A 25,894-nucleotide genomic window follows, 5' to 3' on the forward strand; every position below is an offset into this window, starting at 1 on the left:
AAATGCTAACTACTCACTACATGGATTTTAAAATATGGCGTTATTCGGACGCTCCTCACTGGGTCTGATTTGAGACTTGGGCCATTCCAAACTTGGTTGACCTAATTGTGGCTCAAATGGATTCCACAACAGCAGGTTTTGATAATAAACTTTAATTTCAAGTTAAGATGGAGGGCCGTGGAACATAGAAAACACACATTTCAGTATAAACATATGCATTCCACCGGACTTCAACAGGTTGAAACCAGCTACCAAGCATGGAGAAGTATTTGGCATATACAATCCAAATGTAACTTAATTTAAAAAAACAAAAGTTCAATGAAGCCAACCGGGAAGGAAATTATTTTTCATTGGACTTTTGGTATGACACCATTGCTGTGTCCCAAGTACATGACGGTTAGCGTTAGACCATTGCATGGAACAAAAACAAGGGACAGTTTTTAACTTTTACATTATTCCTCTTGTGAGCTTAAAATGTGCAATAAATGTATCTCAATGCTCCCCAAAGTACAGTAAATACATTGCAGTACACCAGGAACGTGGACATGGTTACTAGTTAGCACAATATAGAAGCTATAAGAGGGGAAGGAACAGTTCTTGCCTTGAAAAGATGGAATATCTTACAAGTGCTAATAAATGATGAGTGTCTGACGTATGTACAAAAGCCAGGTAGATGATCAACAAGTGAAACCGAGGTCCACAAATAAACTTGTTTCAGCAAAATCTGAATACATTTGTGATATTTTTTGCTTGGAGGACACCAGGATAAAACCAACAGCGATAGATGTCTAGAAAATGTGCATTTTTCTTACTTTCATCTTTTTAAAGTTTTTTATGAATGGCCTGCTTAAAGGCACTGCCACAATACAAGAGGGAAGGAGACTACTGTCCATCACTCGCACAAGACAGTCCATTCTAGGGTTTAGTTGTACATATATATATATAAGTTTATACAGTATATATATATATATATATGTTGAGGAGGTGGGGTGTAGCTATAGGTAAATCTCGTAAAAATCATCCAAATCCTCGTGAAACAAGTCCCATTCGTCCTCAGAGTCGGTCACGTCGTCGTCGGTTCCGGCGGCGAGCAGCATGAGAAGCATTTCGCTCAGCTCGAACGTCACCATCTCGTCGTCGTCGTTATCGAATGAGTCGGTGCTTTCCCGCTCGTCCAGGATGTCCCACAAGCGCGTCTGTCTCGAGTTCTAAGGGTGAAAGAATCATTGTGTCGGTTTCCTGCTCCTTATTCTCTGCATCATCATTTCTTAGGAAGTGAGCTGAGAAAGTTCAATGCTCCGTAATGACTGACCAGCAGAGGGCGCAAGAGCACATTTAAAATAAATGGTAAAAGAAAAAAAAAGAGGAGTGGGGGGCAAAATGTCCCCCACTATACTATACTTGTACAGTACTTATGATAATACACATTGTTACCAAGAACACTAAGATGGTAAGCAGGATGTTTTTTGTTTGGTTTTGCAAAAAACATTTCCATTCTAAAAATGTAAATTAATCAAGATAAGTGAACAAACGAGACTATTGTAAACATGGGGGAAAAAGTAGGGATGTCCGATAATGGCTTTTTGCCGATATCTGATATTCCGATATTGTCCAACTCTTTAATTACCGATATCGATATCAACCGATACTGATATATACAGTCGTGGAATTAACACATTATTATGCCTAATTTGGACAACCAGGTATGGTGAAGATAAGGTCCTTTTAAAAAAAATTAATAAAATAAAATAAGACAAATTGAAAACATTTTCTTGAATTAAAAAAAATTTAAAACAATATAAAAACAGTTACATAGAAACTAGTAATTAATGAAAATTTGTTAAATTAACTGTTAAAGGTTAGTACTATTAGTGGACCAGCAGCCCGCACAATCATGTGTGCTTACGGACTGTATCCCTTGCAGACTGTATTGATATATGTTGATATATAATGTAGGAACCAGAATATTAATAGCAGAAAGAAACAACCCTTTTGTGTGAATGAGTGTAAATGGGGGAGGGAGGTTTTTTGTGTTGGTGCACTAATTGTAAGTGTATCTTGTGTTTTTTATGTTGATTTAATAAAAAAATTTAAAAAAGAAATTAAAAAAAACGATACCGATAAAAAAAACGATACCCATAATTTCCGATATTACATTTTAAAGCATTTATCGCTGATAATATCGGCAGGCCGATATTATCGGACATCTCTAGAAAAAAGTGTAATCTAAGAAAAAGTTAAAAAGTTATGATCATAAAACTAATATGCACTTTGCCACCTATAACAAAATGCCGATATTTTTTTTAATACAAAAATTTAAATAATGTTTCACTATGCGTCACTTGGTGAAAAAGTTTGAATCACCTTGCAGAAGCAGAAGTCATTTTGAAACAAAACAGTAATGTCGATGGGTTACCCGGTTCCTGCTGCTGTTGGACCCGGTTTGTCTCCGCGGAGGCTGAGCTTCCTCCAGTCGCCCGTCGGGAAAAGCGTGCTTGTAGAAGCAGTTGGACCCAAAGGGACACGTTCCACGCCCCTCGTTAAAGTATCGGCACGGTTTGCTCCTGTGAGGACCAAATGAGAAGACAGACATCATCACAGAAACGTAATTAAGAAAAGAAATGCAGGGTGTACTCTCTCACCCCATGCCTTCTTTGTACGTCTGGATGAGCTTCTGCTTCTCTTCTTTGTCTTCCACCCAGTACTCGCTCGGGATGACAAAGTTGGAAGTGATTCTGCATTCTGGACAAGATCTGTACCAAATATACACCTTGGTCACACAGTTGTTTGTCTAAACATTGCAATGTAGTTGTTCATGTAAATATTACAATTATAGCCGTTTGTGTAAATATAGAATAGAGATATTAATATTCATGCCAATATTTCAACATAGATATTTATGTAAATATTAGAATATACAGTCATGGCCAAAAATATTGGCATCCCTGCATTTCGGTCAGATAATGCACAACTTCTCCCAGAAAATTGTTGGAATTACAAATGCTTTGGTATTCACGTGTTTATTTTTTTTGTTTGCATTGGAACAACAACAAAAAACCCAAAAAGCCAAATCAGATATTATTTTACGCAGAACTCAAAAAATGGACTGGACAAAATTATTAGCACCTTTTCAAATTTGTAAGAAATAGTTGTATTCTAAGCATGTGACGCTCCTTTAATTTGTAATTAAACTCACCTGTAGCAAGTAACAGGTGCTGGCAATATAGAAATCACACTTGCAGCCAGTTAAAATGGACAAAAGTTGACTCAACCTTTGTGTTGTGTGTACTACACTGAGCATGGAGAAAAGAAACACGTGCAAAGAACTCTTAGAAGATTTGAGAACCAAGATTGTGGGAAAGCATGGACAATCTCAAGGCTACAAGTCCATCTCCAGAGATTTAAATGTTCCTGTGTCTCCTGTGCGCAATGTCATCAAGAAGTTTAAAGCCCATGGCACTGTAGCTAACCTCCCTTGACGTGTACAAAAGAGAAAAAAATCATGAAAGACTGCAATGAAGGATTGTTAGAATTGTGGATAAAGAACTTTGATCCACTTCCAAACAAATTCAAGCTGACCTGCAGACACAGGCACAACAGTGTCAGCTCGCACTATCCGTCGCCATCTCCATGAAAAGGGACGCTATGGTAGGAGACCCAGGACCCAAGACTGGAGTTTGCAAAAACTTACCTAAGGAAGCCACAATCCTTCTGGGAGAACGTCCTGTGGACTGGTGACCCTAAACTGGAGCTTTTTGGTAAATCACATCATCACACCGTTTACAGAAAACAAAACGAGGCACCATCCCTACAGTCAAACATGGTGGAGGTTCAATGACCGGATGCCTTGACTGTGTGCATGGCATCAGGAAATCTGAGGACTACCAAATAATTTTGGGGCATAATGTAGGGCCCAGTGCCAGAAAGCTGGGTCTCTGTCAGAGGTCATGGGTCTTCCAGCAGGACAACGACCCATAGCATACTTCAAAAAGCACACAAAAATGGCTTAAGACAAAGCGCTTGAGAGTTCTGAAGTGGCCATCAATGAGTCCAGATTTAATCCTATAGAACATCTGTGGAGAGATCTAAAAACAGCAGTTGGGAGAAGGCACCCTTCAAATCTGAGAGACCTGTAGCCGTTTGCAAAAGAAGAGTGGTCCAAAATTCCAGTAACAAGGTGTAAGAAACTCATTGATGGTTACAGGAAGCGATTGATTTCAGTTATTTTTTCCAAAACGTGTGCTACCAAATATTAACTCGAGGGTGCCAATAATTTAGTCCAGTCCTTTTTTGGAGTTCTGTGTAAAATAATATCAGATTTGGCTTTTTTTGGGGTGTTTTTGTGTTGTTCCAATGCAAACAAAAGAAATAAACATGTGAATACCAAAGCCTTTGTAATTTCAACAACTTTCTGGGAGAAGTGTTGCATTATCTGACAGAAATGCAGGGGTGCCAATATTTTTGGCCATGACTGTAGAATATACAATATAATACAATATAGGTGTTCATGTTCATATGAATATTAATATACAATGTAGCTATTCATAAAAATATTACAATATAGCTGTTCATGTAAATATAACAATATAGTTTGTCTAAATATCAAAATATAGTCGTTTGTCTAAATTTTTTAAAAAAATGCTGTTTGTCTAAATATATTAAAATATAGCTGTTCATGTAAGTAAGTATTAAATAGTGGTTGTTCATGTAAATAAATACAGATGTTCATATGAATATTATTAGAGAATATAGTTGTTCATGTAAATATTAGAATATAGCTGTTCATGTAAATATTAAAATATAGTTTGTTCATGTAAATATAGAATATAGATGTTCATACAAATTTTAATAAGAGATTATAGCTGTTCATGTAAATATTAGAATATAGCGGTTCTTGTAAACATTTTAAAAAATAGTTCATGTAAATATAGAATATTTACATGATATATATATATATATATATATATATATATATATATATATATATATATATATATATATGATATAGTATATATAATATAGTTCATATGAATATTCATAATAGAGAATATAGTTGTTTATGTAAATATTAGACTGTAGCTGTTCATGTAAATACTAGAATATAGTTATTCATGTAAATATTACACTGTAGCTGTTCATGTAAATACTAGAATATAGTTATTCATGTAAATATTAAACTATAGCTGTTCATGTAACTACTAGAATATAGCTGTTCATGTAAATATTAAAATATAGCTTTACATCTAATTATAGATGTAATTATGAATTTTATTATAAAATGTTCATGCAAATATTTCAATACATGTGTAATGATTGATCGATACTTCGATATTGATTTATGTTTCAGAATTTCAAGTATATCGATCTGTGCTCGGCGAGTTTACCTTCCAAGGGATAGGTATCGATCAATTTTATCGATACTAGAAAAAGGAAAATATTGGATTTAAGAACGGTAGACTATATGAAGTTTAGCACTTTTAATAATAAAGTCATGTTTAACATTACGTCTATTTTTCCGTCTGTAGCGTCATTAAAACAAGTTACCGCGATGCACCGACTCCCGGGAAGTAATTTGATGAGAAAGAAAGAATTACAAGAGACGGAACAAGGACATTATGGAAATGAGGAAGTGAGGGGCCAACACCATCAACAGGGATGAGGGTGCATACATGCTTCCGCAAACCTGGGATGCTGTCCTTCATTGGCGATGCCAAGGCGAAGAACAGATGGCCGGGACAGGGAACTTTATTTGGCAGGTAAATCTACTGTTAAAATGTTGGTTACTGTACTTTTATTGAAAATTGCTTGAATGCTTAAAATGTGAGCAGAAAATGTTTCTTGCTGTTATTTCAACCTAATGTGTTGGTTGCACTTTATTCTTTAATTTTTTGTCCTGTCCAGCCCCTCAGGAAAAGTTGCACTTTATTCAAATAAGATGTGAAGGCATTGGCCATTAATTGTTGGTTTACGTGCTTGTTTGTATCCATAATTCATTTACCGTATACATAATTCTCTTACAAGAAATAACAGGAATAAAGGAAACTTCACCTGCAGTGCCCAGTATCCACTATGTATTTCACAGTCACACTGCTTGATTTGTTTTGCTAAAAAGTTACTGAATCGATTTCAACTCATTGTATCGCATCGTTTAAAAAAAAAAAATCGTTCCTGAATCGTATCAGCAACCACAAATATCGAATTGTTGTTAAAACAAATAGATACACCCCCAATATGTTCATTTAAATATTACAATATATTAAGTCATGTGAATATTAAAATATAGTTTATGATAGATATTATTAATGTGAATATTAATCTAAAATAGTTGTTCATGTAAGTATTTCAATATGGTTGTTCATGCAAATGTTTCAATATGACTTTCATGTTAATACTTCAATATAGATAGATGTTCATGTTAAAATTACAATATATTTGGTCATGTAAAAAATGTAATATAGTTCATGCAAATATTTCAACATAGGTACTCATGTAAATATGGGAATACGGATGTTCACATAAAATTACAACATAGTTTTTAATGTAAATATTACAATATAGACATTCATTTAAATATTAAAATATACATGTGCATGTATATATTACAATATAGTTGTTCATGTAATTATTACAACATAGTTGTTGATGTAAATATTAGAATATAGTTGTTTATATGATTATTAAATAGAGTGTGTTTATGAAAATGTTAGCATCTAGCTGTAGATGTAGATGTCCAGTGTTGCTTCAAACAAACACATTCCTGCCCACCGTTGAAAAAGCTCAAACATGATTTCCTTCTTCCAAACATGACTCACTTGATGATTCTGCTCTCAAACTGCCGGGCGCTTCTCCACCTACGGATGCACTTCAGGCAGTAGCAATGGCTGCAGTTGGACAGGATGCCAAAGCGACGCTCGCTCGGGTTGGTCTTCTCGAACACCACTTCCATGCACACGCCGCACATCATGTCCTTGCTGCGCTGGATGGCAAAGGAGATCTCCATGTCTTTCTCGTGGGCTTCGATACAGGCCTAGCAGAGAGTGAAAGGGTCAAGCTGACATCCCTACAAATAAAAAAGTGGAGATCACCATGTCAAGTGACAAGCACCTTTGTGTGCACCGATCGCTGGTCCTTGTCGGTGGGGTGGAGAACCTGCAGGCCGCACATGTCGCAAATGTCACCGTGGAGATAGACGCAGTTGAGGCCATAGCGGCACTCTCCAACGGCGGCGTACGGACAGAGTTGCTTCCTCAGTTGCTCTTTGCTGTGACGCGTCGCTTCGCTGTCAAACTCCTCGATGAGGGGACCAGGGCTCTGAGCGTTCGCCGACTCCGCTAGGAACACAGGACAAAAACATTTTTTACATTGTGGCGACATTCTTGATCAATCGACCAATTACTGTACTTTCCGGACTACAAGCAAATACTTTTTCCTACGCTTTGAACCCTGTGGTTTATAAAGAGTGCAGCTAATTTATGGATTTCTCTTCACTAATGGCCATTATGTTTTGTATTCAACAAATAGTTTAACACCAACAGAGACACTGAAAAGGTGTGGTATTGTTTGTGCTACGTAGCCACCTTTTAAACTAGTTCGCTCACTGCAGGTGCTGCGGGTTGAAAATGTACTTCCTGTTTCATGCCTTGAACCGGAAGTATATCTTGTTTCGTCTCCATAGCTTTTCTGCTCAAAACAATTATTCATTCATCACTCCAAGCAATGTTTGTAAGTTTTACAATATAACAAACACTTCATACTTGCTAAACCGTCCCATGTGTGATGTCTGTATGAGCGTTTTCATGCATAATTGTACGTGCTATTGTAGTGTAATCAAGTTAGTATTAAGAAATATGCTAACACGGTTACAAGTGTCTATGTTAGTATTATTAACTTAAAATGGCATTATTGTTTCAGTTTTGTAAATTCACCAAAATGTCTACGTGGACCTATTGAGTCTGTTTAGCCCATTACATCCATCGCAAGCTACCGTTCGATTGCGGTGGGTGTATCAGTCGATCGCCAGCCAGGCATAAAAAAAAAAAAACTAGTCCTAAAAATTATCGATCAACAATCTTCACTATAGAGATGGGGAAAATCGATTTTAAGACGCATTGCCATTCAGACATGGACAATTATAAAATCGATTAATAAATGTCAATAATCGATTAACAATTTATTTAATGTAAATAAAGTAATGCAGACAGTTCTAAAACGTGTCTGACGGCGACAAGCCACCTCACCTAGAGACCTGACGTCACTTTCGTCACTTGATTGACATTCGCGGCTCCTGGGGATCTTGTGAGATGACGCGTGGTGATGCAAGCTCAGTATTAAAAAAAAAACGACCAACAGGAAGGCAAGAAACAGTTTTTATTTCAACAGACTGCCGTCAAAAGCCTAAAGACTGTTCCTGTCTTCGCAATAAAAAAGGTACTGCTTCATCCTGCCTGCACTGACAAAATAAGAGTCCCGAAAGATAGCGCACAAAAGCTAGCAAGTTAAAGAGTTTACCTTTAATGTATTTCTTGTAAAGTATTTAAAAACAAGTATGGAAGCTGGACAAATTAGATGCCAAAAACCAACCACTTTCATGTGGCATTGGACCGAAAGGAGGACTTTTCTCCCCCACAATGTAAATGATCAGCAATACTGTGAATCCTGTCTGATTCTAATCAATAAAAGTAATCAGAATAAGGTAATACACCAACTTATATTCTTGTCTTCATGAAGGAAAGGAATGTATGTATATGTTATGGTTATGGTTTGAGTTTATTTCTAACATGCATACAATTAAAACATGATACGTGTGTGTAAAGATGAGGTAGATTACCTCGACTTGGTCATTTGAAAAGTAGCTCGCCTTCTGAAAAAGTGTGGGCACCCCTGGTTTAGCTGATTGGAGAGCTAGCTTCCGCAGCTAGTGGGTCCATGACGATGACTTCTGTTTTGCTTGATCAGCCATTGTACTGCCGTGTGACAGGGACCGTATGGAAACAATTAAAGTATGTAATATGGAAGTATTATTGTAGCAAAACGTGTATCTCAATCACAATCTCAAAATGTGTAATCCAATTCACACGTGTGTGTACCAATGTGTGTCTGTATATCAATCTGTGTGTATGTAATCAGATTCACATGTGTGTGTTTTAAGTTGTCTGTCCGTATTAGGATTTGTCTGTGTAAAAAAAAATGTGTCCAAATTTCGATTGGCGTGTGTGTAAAAAAACAAAAATGTGTGTGTGCGTATTTAGGCTTGTGATGTCGGAACCCTCTTTTTGCTGTTTTCTTTTACACGTGACTTTTGCGACACTACTGTTGTGTACAACTCGAGTTGTCTGTCTGAATAGCGATTAGAAAGTGGAAAAAGATTTGTCTGTAACTTCTCTGCCTTTCCATATACTCACCACCAGTTGGCGCCTTGCAGCCATTCACACTTGTGTTGCTGTTGAAACCAAGAACAATGGACTTTTCATTACTTGCTGTAAGTAAAATTCATGTTTTAGAAGAAACTGAGTGGTCAGAAGTATTTTTGTATTCAAATAAATAATAATGTGAATGATCGCATTTATTGAGATACACGTTAGATACTTTGAGATACAAAATAATACTTCCAAATTGCAAAAAAACATTTACAAAATAGGCGGCATGCTAATGGTTTGATGCGGTTAATATATGTAAAAATATTTTATTCCTGCTAAAATTTGGTGCGCTCTGGATCCTGGAAAGTGCAGTAAGAGGATGAGCTGCACTAGTTATCCTTTCTACCCTTGATTTATAAGCAGCAGCAATGAGTGGCAACTGTACCTCATACATGAATAATATTTACAGTGTTGTGCATTGCCTATTTAGAGGAGTATTTAGTTGCTGAAAAGGAAAAGTACCCACACCGTTGAATTGACACTCTGCACCTCCTCGGACCTCTCAGAAGTCATTACTCACCACGTCCACAGTATGGCTGCCCTGGGACAAATTCTGCAGCGTTGACCCAATCTTGTGCCCCTAGGCCAGGCAACGGCCCACTGAGCTCCGGATCGGGCTGGCTGCTCCGGGAGGTGGAAGGCAAAGGCTCAGGTGTTGGCAGGTCGTCTTGTGAAGGGTTGTGGTGTTCAAACCTATGGAAACATACAGAAAGAAGACACAATGGTAATGGGGGGAAGAAAAAAATGATGCTGTAGCCTGATAGTCATTATATTGCACTTAATAAAGTTTTAACATGAAGAGTTTGACCCTGCACGAAATATTGTTTTAATAAATACAAGACATAAGTGCTGTTTTCATTAAAAGTAAGAAAAAAAGACATGTGAGTGGCAAGTCTTAAAAAAGTTTTCCGTCATGCCAAGGCTACAGTGTGACAGGGATCCAATTTCGCAAGGGGGTACATCGTGGTTGTGCGGGTACTTTTATGGGATGACAATACGTGGCGGAGTTTCCATAGGCTGCATTGAGAATATGAACTGATTTTTGGTCAAGAACATATTTTGCTTTATTCATTATATAAATATGTCTTGCCACTTTATGTTGTATATTTTGTATAGATTTCAAGATTATTTGATCATCTATTATTACACCCAAAAATGTTTTTTCCTTCACTCTTTCAGTGTCTACTCCGTCTATTTGTATTTGACTTTTTTTCCTGTTATTGAATAACACTTCAGTTTTACTGAGATTCAAAGATAGTCTGTTTTTGTCAAACCATCTTTTTAATTTGCTAATTTCTTCTGTTATTTGTATTAGCTTCTGTGTGTTCTCTCCTGAACAAAACACTGTTGTCTCATCTGCAAATAATACTAATTTTAGGTCCGTTGTAACTTTACAATATAATTTATATACAAACCCCGTTTCCATATGAGTTGGGAAATTGTGTTAGATGTAAATATAAACGGAATACAATGATTTGCAAATCCTTTTCAACCCATATTCAATTGAATGCACTACAAAGACAACATATTTGATGTTCAAACTCATAAACTTTATTTATTTTTTGCAAATAATAATTAACTTAGAATTTCATGGCTGCAACAGGTGCCAAAGTAACTGGGAAAGGGCATGTTCACCACTGTGTTACATGGCCTTTCCTTTTAACAACACTCAGTAAACGTTTGGGAACAGAGGAGACACATTTTTTAAGCTTCTCAGGTGGAATTCTTTCCCATTGTTGCTTGATGTACAGCTTAAGTTGTTCAACAGTCCGGGGGTCTCCGTTGTGGTATTTTAGGCTTCATAATGTGCCACACATTTTCAATGGGAGACAGGTCTGGACGACAGGCAGGCCAGTCTAGTACCCGCACTCTTTTACTATCAAGCCACGTTCATGTAACACGTGGTTTGGCATTGTCTTGCTGAAATAAGCAGGGGCGTCCATGGTAACGTTGCTTGGATGGCAACATATGTTGAGCCAAAACCTGTATGTACCTTTCAGCATTAATGGTGCCTTCACAGATGAGTAAGTTACCCATGCCTTGGGCACTAATACACCCCCATACCATCACACATGCTGGCTTTTCAACTTTGCGCCTATAACAATCCGGATGGTTCTTTTCCTCTTTGGTCCGGAGGACACGACGTCCACAGTTTCCAAAAACAATTTGAAATGTGGACTCGTCAGACCACAGAACACTTTTCCACTTTGTATAAGTCCATCTTAGATGAGCTCAGGCCCAGCGAAGCAGACGGCGTTTCTGGGTGTTGTTGATTAACGATTTCCGCCTTGCATAGGAGAGTTTTAACTTGCACTTACAGATGTAGCGACCAACTGTAGTTACTGACAGTGGGTTTCTGAAGTGTTCCTGAGCCCATGTGGTGATATCCTTTACACACTGATGTCGCTTGTTGATGCAGTACAGCCTGAGGGATCGAAGGTCACGGGCTTAGCTGCTTACATGCAGAGATTTCTCCAGATTCTCTGAACCCTTTGATGATACTACGGACCGTAGATGGAGAAATCCCTAAATTCCTTGCAATAGCTGGTTGAGAAAGGTTTTTCTTAAACTGTTCAACAATTTGCTCACGCATTTGTTGACAAAGTGGTGACCCTCGCCCCATCCTTGTTTGTGAATGACTGAGCATTTCATGGAATCTACTTTTATACCCAATCGTGGCACCCACCTGTTCCCAATTTGCCTGTTGACCTGTGGGATGTTCCAAATAAGTGTTTGATGAGCATTCCTCAACTTTATCAGTATGTATTGCCACCTTTCCCAACTTCTGTGTCACGTGTTGCTGGCATCAAATTCTAAAGTTAATGATTATTTGCAAAAAAAAAAAAGTTTATCAGTTTGAACATCAAATATGTTGTCTTTGTAGCATATTCAACTGAATATGGGTTGAAAATGATTTGCAAATCATTGTATTCCGTTTATATTTACATCTAACACAAACAATTTTGGTCCAAATATTGATCCCTGGGGTACTCCACACATTGTTATATAGATAGTCGATGGCTCTAAAAATATGTAACATTTGGCCAAGATTTTGCTGTGGAGACCTTGTTAACAATAGAGGCCCGAGCAGTCGATACAGTTACAGTGTATCCCACAGAAAATGTGTTAGTTAAGGTGGTGGGAGGGGGCTTCGCCCGGGATAGGCGGCAGGACGGTGAAGGGGGTGGGTGGGTGTAAGGAAAAATGTAACTCGGCCTGTCGCCATCACGTCTCCACGTCATCGCTGCTACCACAGCCTTGGGGGGCAATAGACCACAGACTCTGATTACATTGAACACATTGTTTATTAAAAAATAACCAAATAATATCTTATAATAAATAAAAATATTAAAGAAATAAAGAAGCCTACAATTTTCGGTTGTTTTCAGCTCCATTTGCAGAATGGCGATATACGATATATATCTCAATATTTTTTCCGTAAAGTATAAACAAAACACAAAACAGTCCTAGTCATCTGAGATACTAAGAATGTCATTATTATGACTTAGTAAGACAATATTTTGACTTAGTAATTTGATGTTAGTTTGTCTAAATTGTCAGACGATCGCTTCTCTGATGTCTCCATCATGTCCAGAAGTCTCTTCTTTATCTGGACGTCTTCTTCTACTGCATTCAGCAACTTTGTCTCGATTGGAAGTTTTCGTTTTAGTCTGTCGTGCGTGTGGCTGTTGAGTTTTGCCTAGTGAAAAAAAATAAAACATTTTATAGTGATTTTTATAAAATTACATTCAATAATCATGAATACATTATTTGGGATAAACCCACTTTAGCACAGGTGTAAGATAGTGACATGTTATTTACAACATGTCAAACGGCCCTTAACATTGTCGGGAAACAATGCGTGTCAATAAAACACTTCGAGGTATTTTAATTTTGACAGAAAAAAAAACTTAACTCAATATTATTTATTACAAGAAACTATTTAAAGCATTTTTAATACAACCCTATTTAAATACATCTAAAACAGCTGAACTTTAATATATGCTTGCCATCTTGACTTCTGATTCCAAAGAGAGTATTTTTGTCACACTGTTGTCAAACAATGATAATATTAAAACAAATGGTCAAAATATGATTCCACATTGTTGAAAGTGGTCATCTGAGAGCATTTGTAATTGCAGTGCAGTACATATAAAAGGTTTTGATGCTCCAGATATACAACATCTATCTGCCTTTTAACAATATCACTTCCTAGCAATGAAGTTAGCGCCCACATACCTGAAGTAGAGCTCTTCTCTCTTTCACCACAGAAGATTGTGGATTGCTCCCATTGGAGTCTTGATGCTCTTGTACATCATTCGGCATATCTTTGTCTGTGACCAGGCTGTCAAGGGTGAATGGAGAATCCCAACTCCTGTGAGAGCTTGTGTTAATATCTGATGTTTATATTCCAAATTGAATGGATGTAGTTGATGGAGAACCGCCCCAGATCTGCTCGCATAGTTCGAAGTACAGCAAAACAACTCTATCGTAACCACTTCTTCCACCTGCGTCGACTACTTGTCTGTACTTTCCACGAATCGCTTTCAATATAGTGCCGATAGTTGTTTTTGTGATGTCCTCTTTCCGATGAGGAAATTCCTCAGATGTCCCTTCAAGTCCGTACCGTTCCAAAATAGGGTAAGAATGTCACCAGACTTGGACTGGCAAGTTTCCCAGTCAACACTTTGTTGATTTTTGTTAACTTTAAACTCCAAAACGATGCTTAAAAGTAGCTCTACTTTTGGATGTTTCCGATTGGCTAAAATGGTCTTAAGTCCGAGGCTACAGCGCCCCCAGTATTTTGGCATGCGTATGACACTCAGTGTATGCATTTGCTTGGGGACAGTAATAGTTTTTTAAATGCGCACGTGTGGCTGGAGATATTGTTTAAACGTTAGTTTAGGCGGTGGCTCTTTGTTGTTAAGGCGGCCGCCTTAACAACAAAACGCTGCGGGAAACCCTGAGTTAGCTATTCTACGGGCTACATAATCGTTCGCGAGCTGATTATATTACCAACTGGTTCATTGCCAAACACAGTAGGCACTGATTCAATTAAAAGTAGTTTTTAGAAAGATCATTCTTTATTTTGCCTGTAGATGGAGAAACCATTGTCTCACATTAAAAGGCTAAGTTAGCTAACCAACAGCTAACATTAATAACATGTCTTTAAAACATTTCTAACCTATTGTTATTACATACCGTTTCATTGTCTCCTCTATTGCCATAAATAGTGGTCACCGAGCCCGCCATTAAAAGTATTTTTCCCCCGGAAATCCATCTTTTTGTGAAGGTCTGTGGTTGAATCAAGGCTAATCTCTGCAAACACTTGAAGTGAGTTATTCACAGTGGAAGGCACATTGCCACGAATCATAAAAAAAAGAAGTAAAACTTTTTGTTTTACTTCAGATCAGGCTGAATGTTTGTGTAGTGACATGTGCTGGTTAAAGCAAACAAACTGAGGATTTTATTCCATTGGGTTTCTTCGTCGACACACAATTCATTAATTACATAAATTCAAATTGGCTGAGTCTAGCAAGGAGGTTTAGATAAATGCCAACCATATATGGATAATCCGTTAAAGTCACATATGGCAAAAACGTCACAAAAGAAGCAAATTCCAAAAGGACTGTTTTGCGAAATCAGAATCAGAATCATAAGTACTTTATTAATCCCGAGGGGAAATTAAGAAGTATAAGGGAAGGCAAGATTGTTTTATACATATCTCTGCGATGCCTCCACAGAGTGATTTTAAAGGCCTACTGAAACCCACTACTACCGACCACGCAGTCTGATAGTTTATATATCGATGATGAAATCTTAACATTGCAACACATGCCAATACGGCCGGGTTAACTTATAAAGTGACATTTAAAATTTCCTGGGAAATATCCGGCTGAAACGTCGCGGTATGATGACGTATGCGCGTGACGAAGTCAGTATAACGGAAGTTATGGTACCCTGTAGAATCCTATACAAAAAGCTCTGTTTTCATTTCATAATTCCACAGTATTCTGGACATCTTTTGCAATTTGTTTAATGAACAATGAAGGCTGCAAAGAAGACAGTTGTAGGTGGGATCGCTGTATTAGCAGCGGACTACAGCAACACAACCAGGAGGACTTTGTTGGAGCGCTAGCTGCGCTAGCCGCCGACCTCACCTTGACTTCCTACGTCTCCGGGCCGCCAAACGCATCGGGTGAAGTCCTTCGTCCTTCTGCCGATCGCTGGAACGCAGGTGAGCACGGGTGTTGATGAGCAAATGAGGGCTGGCTGGCGTAGGTGGAGAGCTAATGTTTTTAGCATAGCTCTGTGCGGTCTGGTTGCTAAGTTAGCTTCAATGGCGTCGTTAGCACAGCATTGTTAACCTTCGCCAGCCTGGAAAGCATTAACCGTGTATTTACATGTCCACAGTTTAATAGTATTGTTGATTTTCTATCTATCCTTCCAGTCAGGGGTTTATTTTTTTTGTTTCTATATGCAGTTAAAGCACGATGCTATCACGTTAGCTCGTAGCTAAAGCATTTCGCCTATGTATTGTCGTGGAGATAAAAGGCACTGAATGTCCATTTCGCGTTCTCGACTCTCATTTTCAAGAGGATATAGTATCCGAGGTGGTTTAAAATACAAATCCGTGATCCAAAATAGAAAAAGGAGAGTGTGGAATCCAATGAGCCAGCTTGTACCTAAGTCACGGTCAGAGCGAAAAAAGATACGTCCATCACTGCCTCTCAAGTCCTTCACTGTAACGTTCCTCATCTACGAATCTTTCATCCTCGCTCAAATTAATGGGGTAATCATCACTTTCTCGGTCCGAATATCTCTCGCTCCATTGTAAACAATGGGGAATTGTGAGGAATCCTAGCTCCTGTGACGTCACGCTACTTCCGGTACAGGCAAGGCTTTTTTTTATCACCGAGCAAAAGTTGCGAACTTTTTCGTCGATTGTCTCTACTAAATCCTTTCAGCAAAAATATGGCAATATCGCGAAATGATCAAGTATGACACATAGAATGGATCTGCTATTCCCGTTTGAATAAAAAAAAATCATTTCAGTAGGCCTTTAAACTTTCAGGACTTATGCAGATCCCAAATACATATAAGCAGGTACAATCAGGTAAACAAAGTTGTTTTGTCATAATAGGGCCCCTTTAAAGTTTGACTTCTCTAATGTCTATTAGGGTGAGGAATTAAATTATACTGAAGGTCCTGGGTTCGATCTGTGTGGAGTTTGCATGTTCTCCCCAGGACTGCATGGGTTCCCTCCGGGTACTCTGGCTTCTTCCCACCTCTAAAGACATGCACCTGGGGATAGGTTGATTGGCAACACTAAATGGGTCCTAGTGTGTGAATGTGAGTGTGAATGTTGTCTGTCTATCTGTGTTGGCCCTGTGATGAGGTGGCAACTTGTCCAGGGTGTACCCCGCCTTCCGCCCGAATGCAGCTGAGATAGGCTCCAGCACCCCCCGCAAACCCGAAAGGGACAAGCGGTAGAAAATGGATGGATGGATCCACCCTGTAGACATGGCCTAACTTAACATGCCACAGCAGCCAGCGCATACAGTGGTCTAAATACGACCGTCGCTCCTCCAGCCACTTCATTAACGACGGCTGCTACACTCGGTGCACATATTAAACACTGTTCCCAGAAAGACACTCGAGTGCTAGATAAGGACAAGGGGGCAGGGGCGGGGGGTGCTGTAGCTGTACATAAATAAATGAGAGTGATGCAGATGAGTGAACCTGGGGAACCCGGCAACAGCAGAAGAGAGAAATTGAGAGTGTTATGCAATTGCTATGCAGCACGCAGTGCACTCTGTCTGGCCCTGGGGGCTACAAAAGCCGGGGGGCGGGAGGGGGGCATCACTGAGTCCTGCACAATAGACAGCCTTTTACAAACCCCCACTTTGGCTGCCTTTTCTTTTGCGTCTTAATACCGGGTACAGAAGGTAGACAAGCCAAACAAAAACAAAAAAAGAGGGCATCCTCCAATCACAAGGACAGAGGAATGTGACTTGTCAACGACGCAGCCGTGACTCAATGCATTACAGTCTTCACAACAAGCCCCCTAAGGTAGTTTATAAGTGCTGGTGTGGCGGTTGTTGCACTGCTTTGGTAACTATGGGGATGCTCCTTGGGAGCCAGACAGCGTCTGGACGAGCTGCGTCTGTCTGGGTAGGTTGACAACAGCCTGGGTGCCTAATCTGCCTCTCAAAAGGGACCTGCATGTTTTAAGCCTTTTCTTTTTTTACAGCATATACATATATCAGGGCTCGAATTTAACCACAGCAACTGCGGCAAAAGCCGCGGCCGCCGTCGTCATTTGCCGTAATGCCCTAAAAAATTGACCAACATTGGCGGCAAGAACATGCCCTGACCACCCTTGACTTTTTACTTGTTAATGGGCTAGGGATGTAACAATAAACGGTATAATGATTATTTGCGATTAAATTCCCGATGGTTAGTAATAAGTCTATTTTTTTAAATTACCTAAGCCCCGTCATTTATTAATGCATTTTAGGCAACACGAAGCCAGGCGCATGCGCACTAGCCTCATTTAGCTTGATAATCATGGCGGACTAGCTACACAGACTTTGCTCAAGAGATTTCCCCTCGGAGTAAACGGAGACAAGCGCTTGATTTAACGTAATTTTCCCTCGCTAACCGGCGTGCGTTTAAGAGCACACTGCTGCATTTAGATGGCAACAAGTGTGGACAATATTGGAGAGACGCACTTGTCCCTACACTAAAAGTACACAGCGAAGGAGAAAAACTATTTGATGTTGCTTATATTTTCTCAATACAGCGTCCATCAGCTGCTGTGACAGAGTTAACGTGAGGAAACATGCAGCAGGTGATGTGTTGTGAACGTTGTCACAACTTGTTTATAAAGTCTTTAGCTTGCGGACTGGGATGTTCGCTCGTCCTTTATTTAACTGCAAATTGTATCAGTGTTCAAATAACATCAATACTAGCTAAAAAATGTTGTCATGTGAGAAGTATCACTCCTCTTTATAAGAGAAGAACAAAGGTTGTTTATTAGACTTCACCTAAGGTGACATACGTTTTTTTTACATTACTTGTTTTTTTCATGTCACAAAGGTATTACTTCAAAAAACATTCATATGACACAATATTTTGTTTATGTTTATTGTGTATAGTTAATTCCTGTATGACATATTTCTGCTCAAACTCTTAATGGATCGGTCCCGATACATCATCTAGATGTACAGATAAATGTACATAACTTAAAAAAATAAATAAATAGATAAAAATATCTCCCTCTATCAAAATGTAAAAATAGAGATAAAAGGCATCATGAAATCACAAAAAGCTGACAAGTTTATATTATCAATGAATTAAAAAAAAAAAAAAGTTATTCAGGGCTCAAATTTAACCACGACAACCGCGGCATCTGCCGCGACCGCCCTCGTCTTTCGCCGTAATGCCCCCAAAATTGACCAACATTTGCAGCATGAACATGCTGTGACCGCCCTTGACTTTTTACTTGTTAATGGGCTAGGGATGTAACGGCAAACGGTATAATGATAATTTGCGATAAAATTCCCAACGGTTAGAAATAGTTTAATTTTTTCATTACCGAAAAACTGTCATTTGTTAATGCATTTTCAGCAACACGAAGTCAGGCGCATGTGCACTAGCGGTGTTTGAGTTTGAGATTATTTCGAACATGCAAGCATACAACATGATACATCACAATTTCCAGTTTCTCTTTTCAACATGTTCGAAAAGGAGTAGGAAGAAGCAGAGCTTATTTAATCCTACCCATGTTCTTTTACTAAACAGTTGCTAAAACTTTTGTTCACTTCCTGTTCTCAATGTATTCACAATATACTCCATAAGTAATCACAATAAAAATAAATAAATAAATAATAATTGGTGAAGTAAGTTACATTTCATATGATGAGATAAGTAAGATTATTATGAGAGTGAAAGAATGGATGAATTAAATAAATTCAGAATGTTTATCATGGTTCTTCTTCTTTGTACTTTGTAAACACTTTAAGTTTGAAGAGTTTCTTGAAGTGGATCATATTAGTACATTGTTTGATTGCTTTGCTTAATCCATTCCATAATTTAATTCCACATACTGATATACTGAAGGTCTTAAGTGTTGTACGTGCGTACAAATGTTTTAAATTACATTTCTCTCTAAGATTATATTTCTCCTCTTTTTTTAGAAGAATTGTTGTCTTGATAATCATGGCGGACTAGCTGCACGGACTTTGCTGCGGAGATTTCCCCTCGGAGTAAACGGAGCCAAGCGCTTGATTTAACATAATTTTCCCTCACTTTGCGGCGTGCGTTTAAGAGGGCAGTGCTGTGTTTAGATGGTGGCAGGTGTGGACAATATTGGAGAGACGCACTTCTCCCCACACTAAAAGTATACAGCAAAGGAGAAAACTATTTGATGTTTTGCAGCAGGCAATGTGTCGTGAATGTTGTCACAACCTGGTTATAAAGTTTTTACCTTGTTGACTGGGATGTCCACTAGTCCTTTATTTAACTGCAAACTGTATCTGTGTTCAAATAACATCAGTACTAGCTAAGATATTTTGTCATCTCATCGAACTGAGCAAAAGCTGTGAAGATGGTGTATTCGATGTGAGAGGTATCACTGCGGGGGTTTTTTTGTTGGCCAAACTGTTGTACTGAAACACTAGCAGTGTGAGGGTCATGTTTTTTTTACTTCTCCAGTGCTTTTAATACCATACGGCCTGGGCTACTGGGTGTGAAGTTGGAGACGATGCAGGTGGAGGCCCCCTTGGTGTCCTGGGTTGTTGATTACCTGACTGACAGACCACAGTACGTGCAACTGCAGGACTGTGTGTCTGACAGGCTGGTCAGCAACACTGGGGCCCCGCAGGGCACAGTCTTCTCCCCCTTCCTCTTCACCATCTACACCACCAATTTCCACTATCACTCAGAGTCTTGCCATTTTCAGAAGTTTTCTGATAACTCTGCGATAGTGGGGTGCGTTGAGGATGGTGATGATGAGGAATACAGGGCACTGGTGGAGGACTTTGTCACATGGTGTGGAAAGAACCACCCCCAGCTTAATGTGATGAAGACCAAAGAGCTGGTTGTGGACCTGGGAAGGAGGAGGAGTACTCTGGCGACACCTGTTTCCATCAGGGGCGTCGATGTGGACATGGTTGAGGATTATAAATACCTCGGAGTACACATCGACAACAAGCTGAATGGGTCAAAACACGCTGAGGCACTCTACAAAAAGGGACAGAGCCGCCTCTACTTTCTTAGGAGGCTAGGATCCTTCAACGTCTGTACAAAGATGTTGAAGATGTTCTACGAGTCGGTGGTGGCGGGCGCCTTCTTGTACGCCGTGGCCTGCTGGGGCAGCGGGCTGAGAGCGAGGGACGCAAACAGACTGGACAAGTTGGTAGAGAAGTCCAGTAACGTGGTGGGAGTGGAGCTAGACTCTCTGGCGGTGGTGTCAGAGAGGAGAAGTCTAGCACAACTCTTAGCCATTATGGACAACACCTCCCACCCTCTACACTCGGACCTTGCGGAGAGCATGAGCACGTTCAGTGGAAGGCTCAGACTCACAAAATGCAACACGGAACGACACAGGAGGTACTTCATACCGACAGCCATCAGACTGTATAATGCATATGTTCCTTCTTGACTGCACTTAAATGTAGAGTATATGTAGTATATATAGAATATATTTATATATTATATATTATATACATATATATATATAATATATTATATTATTTATTATTATTCTTGTCTATTGTGAGCGAACTGTGGTGCTGAATTTCCCCCAGGGATCAATAAAGTACTTTCTATTCTATTTTAAGGAGGTGTTGGAGAAGAACAAAGCTTATTTATTAGACTTCATCTTCATTAGACAAACTGCTTTGTGTTTTATTTTCATATCAAAAAGTAAACGCCATGTTTGTTTTACATTACTTGTGTTTTTTCATGTCACAAAGGTATTATTTAAAAAATCCTTCATGTGACACGTCATTTTGTTAATGTTTAATTCCATCCATCCATTCCCTACCGCTTGTCCCTTTTGGGGTCACAGGGGGTGCTGGAGCCTATCTCAGCTGCATTCGGGCGGTAGGCAGGGTAAACCCTGGACAAGTCACCACCTCATCGCAGTATAATGTTTTATTGTTTATAGTTAATTCCTATACGACATTTTTGGTCAAACTCTTAATGGATCTGTCCCTAAACAGCATCTACATGTACATATAAATGTACATAACTTAAACACTATATAAATAAAAAAATACAAAAACTCCCTCTATCAAATTGTAAAAATAGAGATAAAGGCATCATGTAATGACAAAAAGCTGACAAGTTAATATTAAAGAATAAAAAAAACCTAATACTTGTCTTTAAATATATGGATAACGTTTATCTTAAGGCTGCAGCTAACGATTATTTTTCTATCGATTAAGCTATAGATTATTTTTTTCGATTAATCGGTTAATCTATAGATTATTTTTTTCGATTAATCTATAGATTATTTTTCCTTTTACCGATTATTTTTTTTATTCAAAATGAAGATGAAAAAATAAATGTAGGCCCCTTTTTTCAAAAGGCATGGCTTTTATTTACAAAAAAAAAGAAGTATGGCCACTCAGTCAACATTGACAACAACATGACTAAATATTCTGTAACAATGTAAACATTTAAAACTTTTAACATTTAACAAAATTAAAAGTAGCTTATTTGCTTTTTTAATGTGCAAATATAAAAGTCAACATCCAGTGCAAATCTTACCGTATTTCCTTGAATAGCCGCAGGGGCGTTAATTAATTTAAAACCTCCTGTCACACCTGCGTTTACCGGAAACCGGCGGGATGGCCGTGCATGCGGTAATTATTTTAAAACCTCTTCTCACTCCGGCGTTTACCAAAAGGAATCCATAAAATTTAGGCGTGCGCTTTGAGTGTGATGTAAGCATACCATCATGAAAAGCACATTTAATTAAAAAAAACGTTATTATGGTCTTACCTGTACTTATAAATGGAGTCCATTTGCAGCTCCTTCTGACCAAAAGCATCGATAACTTGTTTATAGAAGTCTTCCTTATTTTCTTTCTTCAGTTTTAAAAGTCTCTGTTTCGATGGAGATATTCCTTTAATTATTACCTCCTGCTTCGATTGAAAGTCCAGTTTAGAAAACTGTTTTATTTTAGATACCGGTATGTAATCCTCCATGTTAAAAGTTCAGGCAGAGGGAAAAAATAAATCTCTTGCTGCGTGTGGTCACTTCTTCTGCAGTACAGGAAGTCGCAAGAAGGATCACTAGCGCGGCAGCGCCCTCTACCACCAGGAGGCGGGAGTCATTTAATGACTTATACAGTATTTCACACACGCAGCTACGGTATATTAATAAAACATAGCTGCTTACTGTTCTCTTTAGCATACTGTACCGGTATTCAATAGCTTGAACCTTAAATCCTACTGAAAAGCTCTTTATCTTTTTTCCTTTGTGCGATTGTAAACTACTGAAGGCAGCTTCCTCCATTTTGAAAATGAGGACAGATGCGTCACTCGTGACGTAACGAATTCGACCCGGTGGAAGTTCTAGCCATATGCTAAATATTTTGCGAAACGAGTTTGACCCGGCGAAAATTATAGACATGCGATAATAAAATTAATATTTTGCGAAACGAATTTGATCCAGCTTCAATAATAAACCGGCGATAAGGCCAAGCATGCGTTAATTATTTTGAGAAACGAGTTTGACCCGGCAGTAATTCTAGACGTGCGAATACTATATTCCCTGCGCCAATTCAAGGAAATACGGTAATATTCTGCAATAGTATAAGCATTTCAAAAGTAAAAGTATTGCTTATTTTGCTTTAAAATGTGCAAAAATAAAGATAAACATCCAATACAAAAAAGTGCAAAACGAAATATTCTGTAACAACAGTGTAAACATTTCAACAAAAGTGAAAGTGTTGCTTATTTGCTAAAATGTGCAAAAATAAAGATAAACATCCAATACAAAAAAGTGCCAATCTAAATATTCTGGAGCACTGTAAACATTAAGTATTGCTTTTAAAATGTGCAAAATAAACATCCAGTCCAACACAGTACACAATAACCAATTCTACTCATTCCAGTGAGTGACTAACAGTTGTAATGAAGAAAGGTTAGCATGTGTACATGCTCTGGTTCTTTTCTTGTTTACAATATTCCCAGCAGCTGAAAATAGGCGCTCAAAAGGGGTCGATGTGGCTGGAACTGAGAGGTAATTAGCCTTCACCTCAAGCCAGGACTGCGAGTGAGCTGAGCTGCTGTTTATATTTCTAGAAGGTCAACGGGCTCATAGTGATGTTACTAGTAGTTGACTGGGAGGTGTTTATTATCATTTGGGGAGAGTCCGCTGCCTGATGCTCACCTGCTAAACACCTATCTGCTCCACGCTGAAGCGCTGACTACATGCGCTCTGAATACGCACTGCTGATTGGCTGATAATGCTTCGTGTGTACCAATCAGATGGTTGTGTGGGTGGGACAATGCTGCGTGCTGAGACAGAGGCAGAGGAGCGAAGCAGCTTGTTAAGACTTTAGCAGCTAAAGTTAGCTTTAGCTTAGAAACTCGTTCGGTACACCCCCGTACCGAACCGAAAGCCCCGTATTTACGTAACCGATGACGTCGACTACGTCGACGCGTCGTTTCAGCCTTAGTTTATCTATAGCCTTTTTATTAGACATTGCAAATTACACGATGGTATTACGTTCACACCCTATCACTGCATTACCTAACAATCAGTAATCATGATTTTATTATTGATAACAATAATCTTAATTATTACTTTGGCCAAAATTGTCAGCCATAGATCTCATATATATATATATATATATATATATATATATATATATATATATATATATATATACGTACGCACACACGTATGTACGTACGCACACACATGTATGTACATACGCACGCACGCACACATGTATGTACGTACGCACACATGTATGTACGTACGCACGCACACATCATGTATGTACGTACATACGTACGTACATGATGCGTGCACGAACGCACGTATGTATGCACGCAAGCATACATGTACGTCATCACAAATACGAGAGTAGTGTTTTCATATGTGAGTGACAGCAACAGAGCAACTTGGGAGACAGCACTGTAAGAGTTTAAAAACAATACACCTGCGAATATTAAATCTCAAGTGTGGTTAACGTTTGGATTTTTTATTTTTTTTTTAAAAGAATGGTCAGTTGGATGAAAGTATGGTATTTGTAACAATTAGAAAGTAACGGCAGCACGACTAATCTGAGCGCCCACCTTTTCTGATGTCATGGAGACACTCAAGCCGGCGATGAGGGAGCTCGGGAAGCGAGTAGAAGCTCCTTTTATGCCCGCGCACAAGCATGAGGATATAAACCTAACATTCGTAAACAAAATGACGAAAATTGCTTTGACATACAACTTATTACTTTTTAAAGAATAAACACCACATTACGTTACTACTTACAACAAAAATTATCTGAGTGCTCTCAACACTGGTTATCTAGCCATAAAACACAAAGGCAATCCACTTTGAACTTTTTTTAATATACCGGTATATATCGAATACCGGTATTCAAACTAAAAATACTGCGGTATTAGTTTTGGTCCATATCGCTCAGCCCTAGTGCTAGCACAATTTAGTGATGTTCTCTTTGTTTAATTGAGTGTTACGGTGGGCCTTATAATGGCGTTGTGTTTATATGTATGAGTGCACGTGTACGCTGTTTGAGTGTTGATAAAGAAATTGTGATATTTAAGACATTTCATATTGATCCTAATTTTTTTCTGTGCTACAAAAATTATTTTGTGTTACTAAATTTTTTTCATTTAGTAACAAGTGCTACTAGTGAAAAACCTACGCGTATAGCCCTGTGTGTAGTAGCACGGTGGACAAGTGCCACAAATGCTTGAGGTCAATTATTAAAACATTTCGAAGTACATTATGTCATAGTCACGACAGCTGCCATAGACAGCAACATGTTGACGTTTGGATGCAGCAGGTTCAGGTGTCGTATCTCCTAAAGGACTTGTAATACTTCAAGGAAAACCTTGCCAGCAACGCTGATAAACATCCAATACAAAAAAGTGCAAAACGAAATATTCTGTAACAACAGTGTAAACATTTCAACAAAAGTGAAAGTGTTGCTTATTTGCTAAAATGTGCAAAAATAAAGATAAACATCCAATACAAAAAAGTGCCAATCTAAATATTCTGGAGCACTGTAAACATTAAGTATTGCTTTTAAAATGTGCAAAATAAACATCCAGTCCAACACAGTACACAATAACCAATTCTACTCATTCCAGTGAGTGACTAACAGTTGTAATGAAGAAAGGTTAGCATGTGTACATGCTCTGGTTCTTTTCTTGTTTACAATATTCCCAGCAGCTGAAAATAGGCGCTCAAAAGGGGTCGATGTGGCTGGAACT

The 25,894-nt window shown here is 38.6% G+C and overlaps 1 protein-coding gene across 1 annotated transcript in view; it reads right to left on the reverse strand.

The window, feature by feature from the left end:
- Window positions 1-142: 142 nt before the first annotated feature.
- mkrn1 (makorin, ring finger protein, 1) overlaps window positions 143-25,894 on the reverse strand; it is a 32,549-nt gene continuing 6,797 nt past the window's right edge. Inside the window, exons 3-8 of the mRNA XM_062065685.1 lie at window positions 9,937-10,109; window positions 7,105-7,331; window positions 6,813-7,027; window positions 2,643-2,753; window positions 2,417-2,564; window positions 143-1,208 (exon numbers count right to left, since the gene is read on the reverse strand). Coding sequence (XP_061921669.1) covers window positions 996-1,208; window positions 2,417-2,564; window positions 2,643-2,753; window positions 6,813-7,027; window positions 7,105-7,331; window positions 9,937-10,109 — 1,087 coding nt within the window. The 3' untranslated portion in view covers window positions 143-995. The remainder of the gene's footprint in view (window positions 1,209-2,416; window positions 2,565-2,642; window positions 2,754-6,812; window positions 7,028-7,104; window positions 7,332-9,936; window positions 10,110-25,894) is intronic.

The sequence above is a fragment of the Entelurus aequoreus genome, linkage group LG12 (assembly GCF_033978785.1).
Source record: "Entelurus aequoreus isolate RoL-2023_Sb linkage group LG12, RoL_Eaeq_v1.1, whole genome shotgun sequence".
NCBI lineage: Eukaryota > Metazoa > Chordata > Actinopteri > Syngnathiformes > Syngnathidae > Entelurus > Entelurus aequoreus.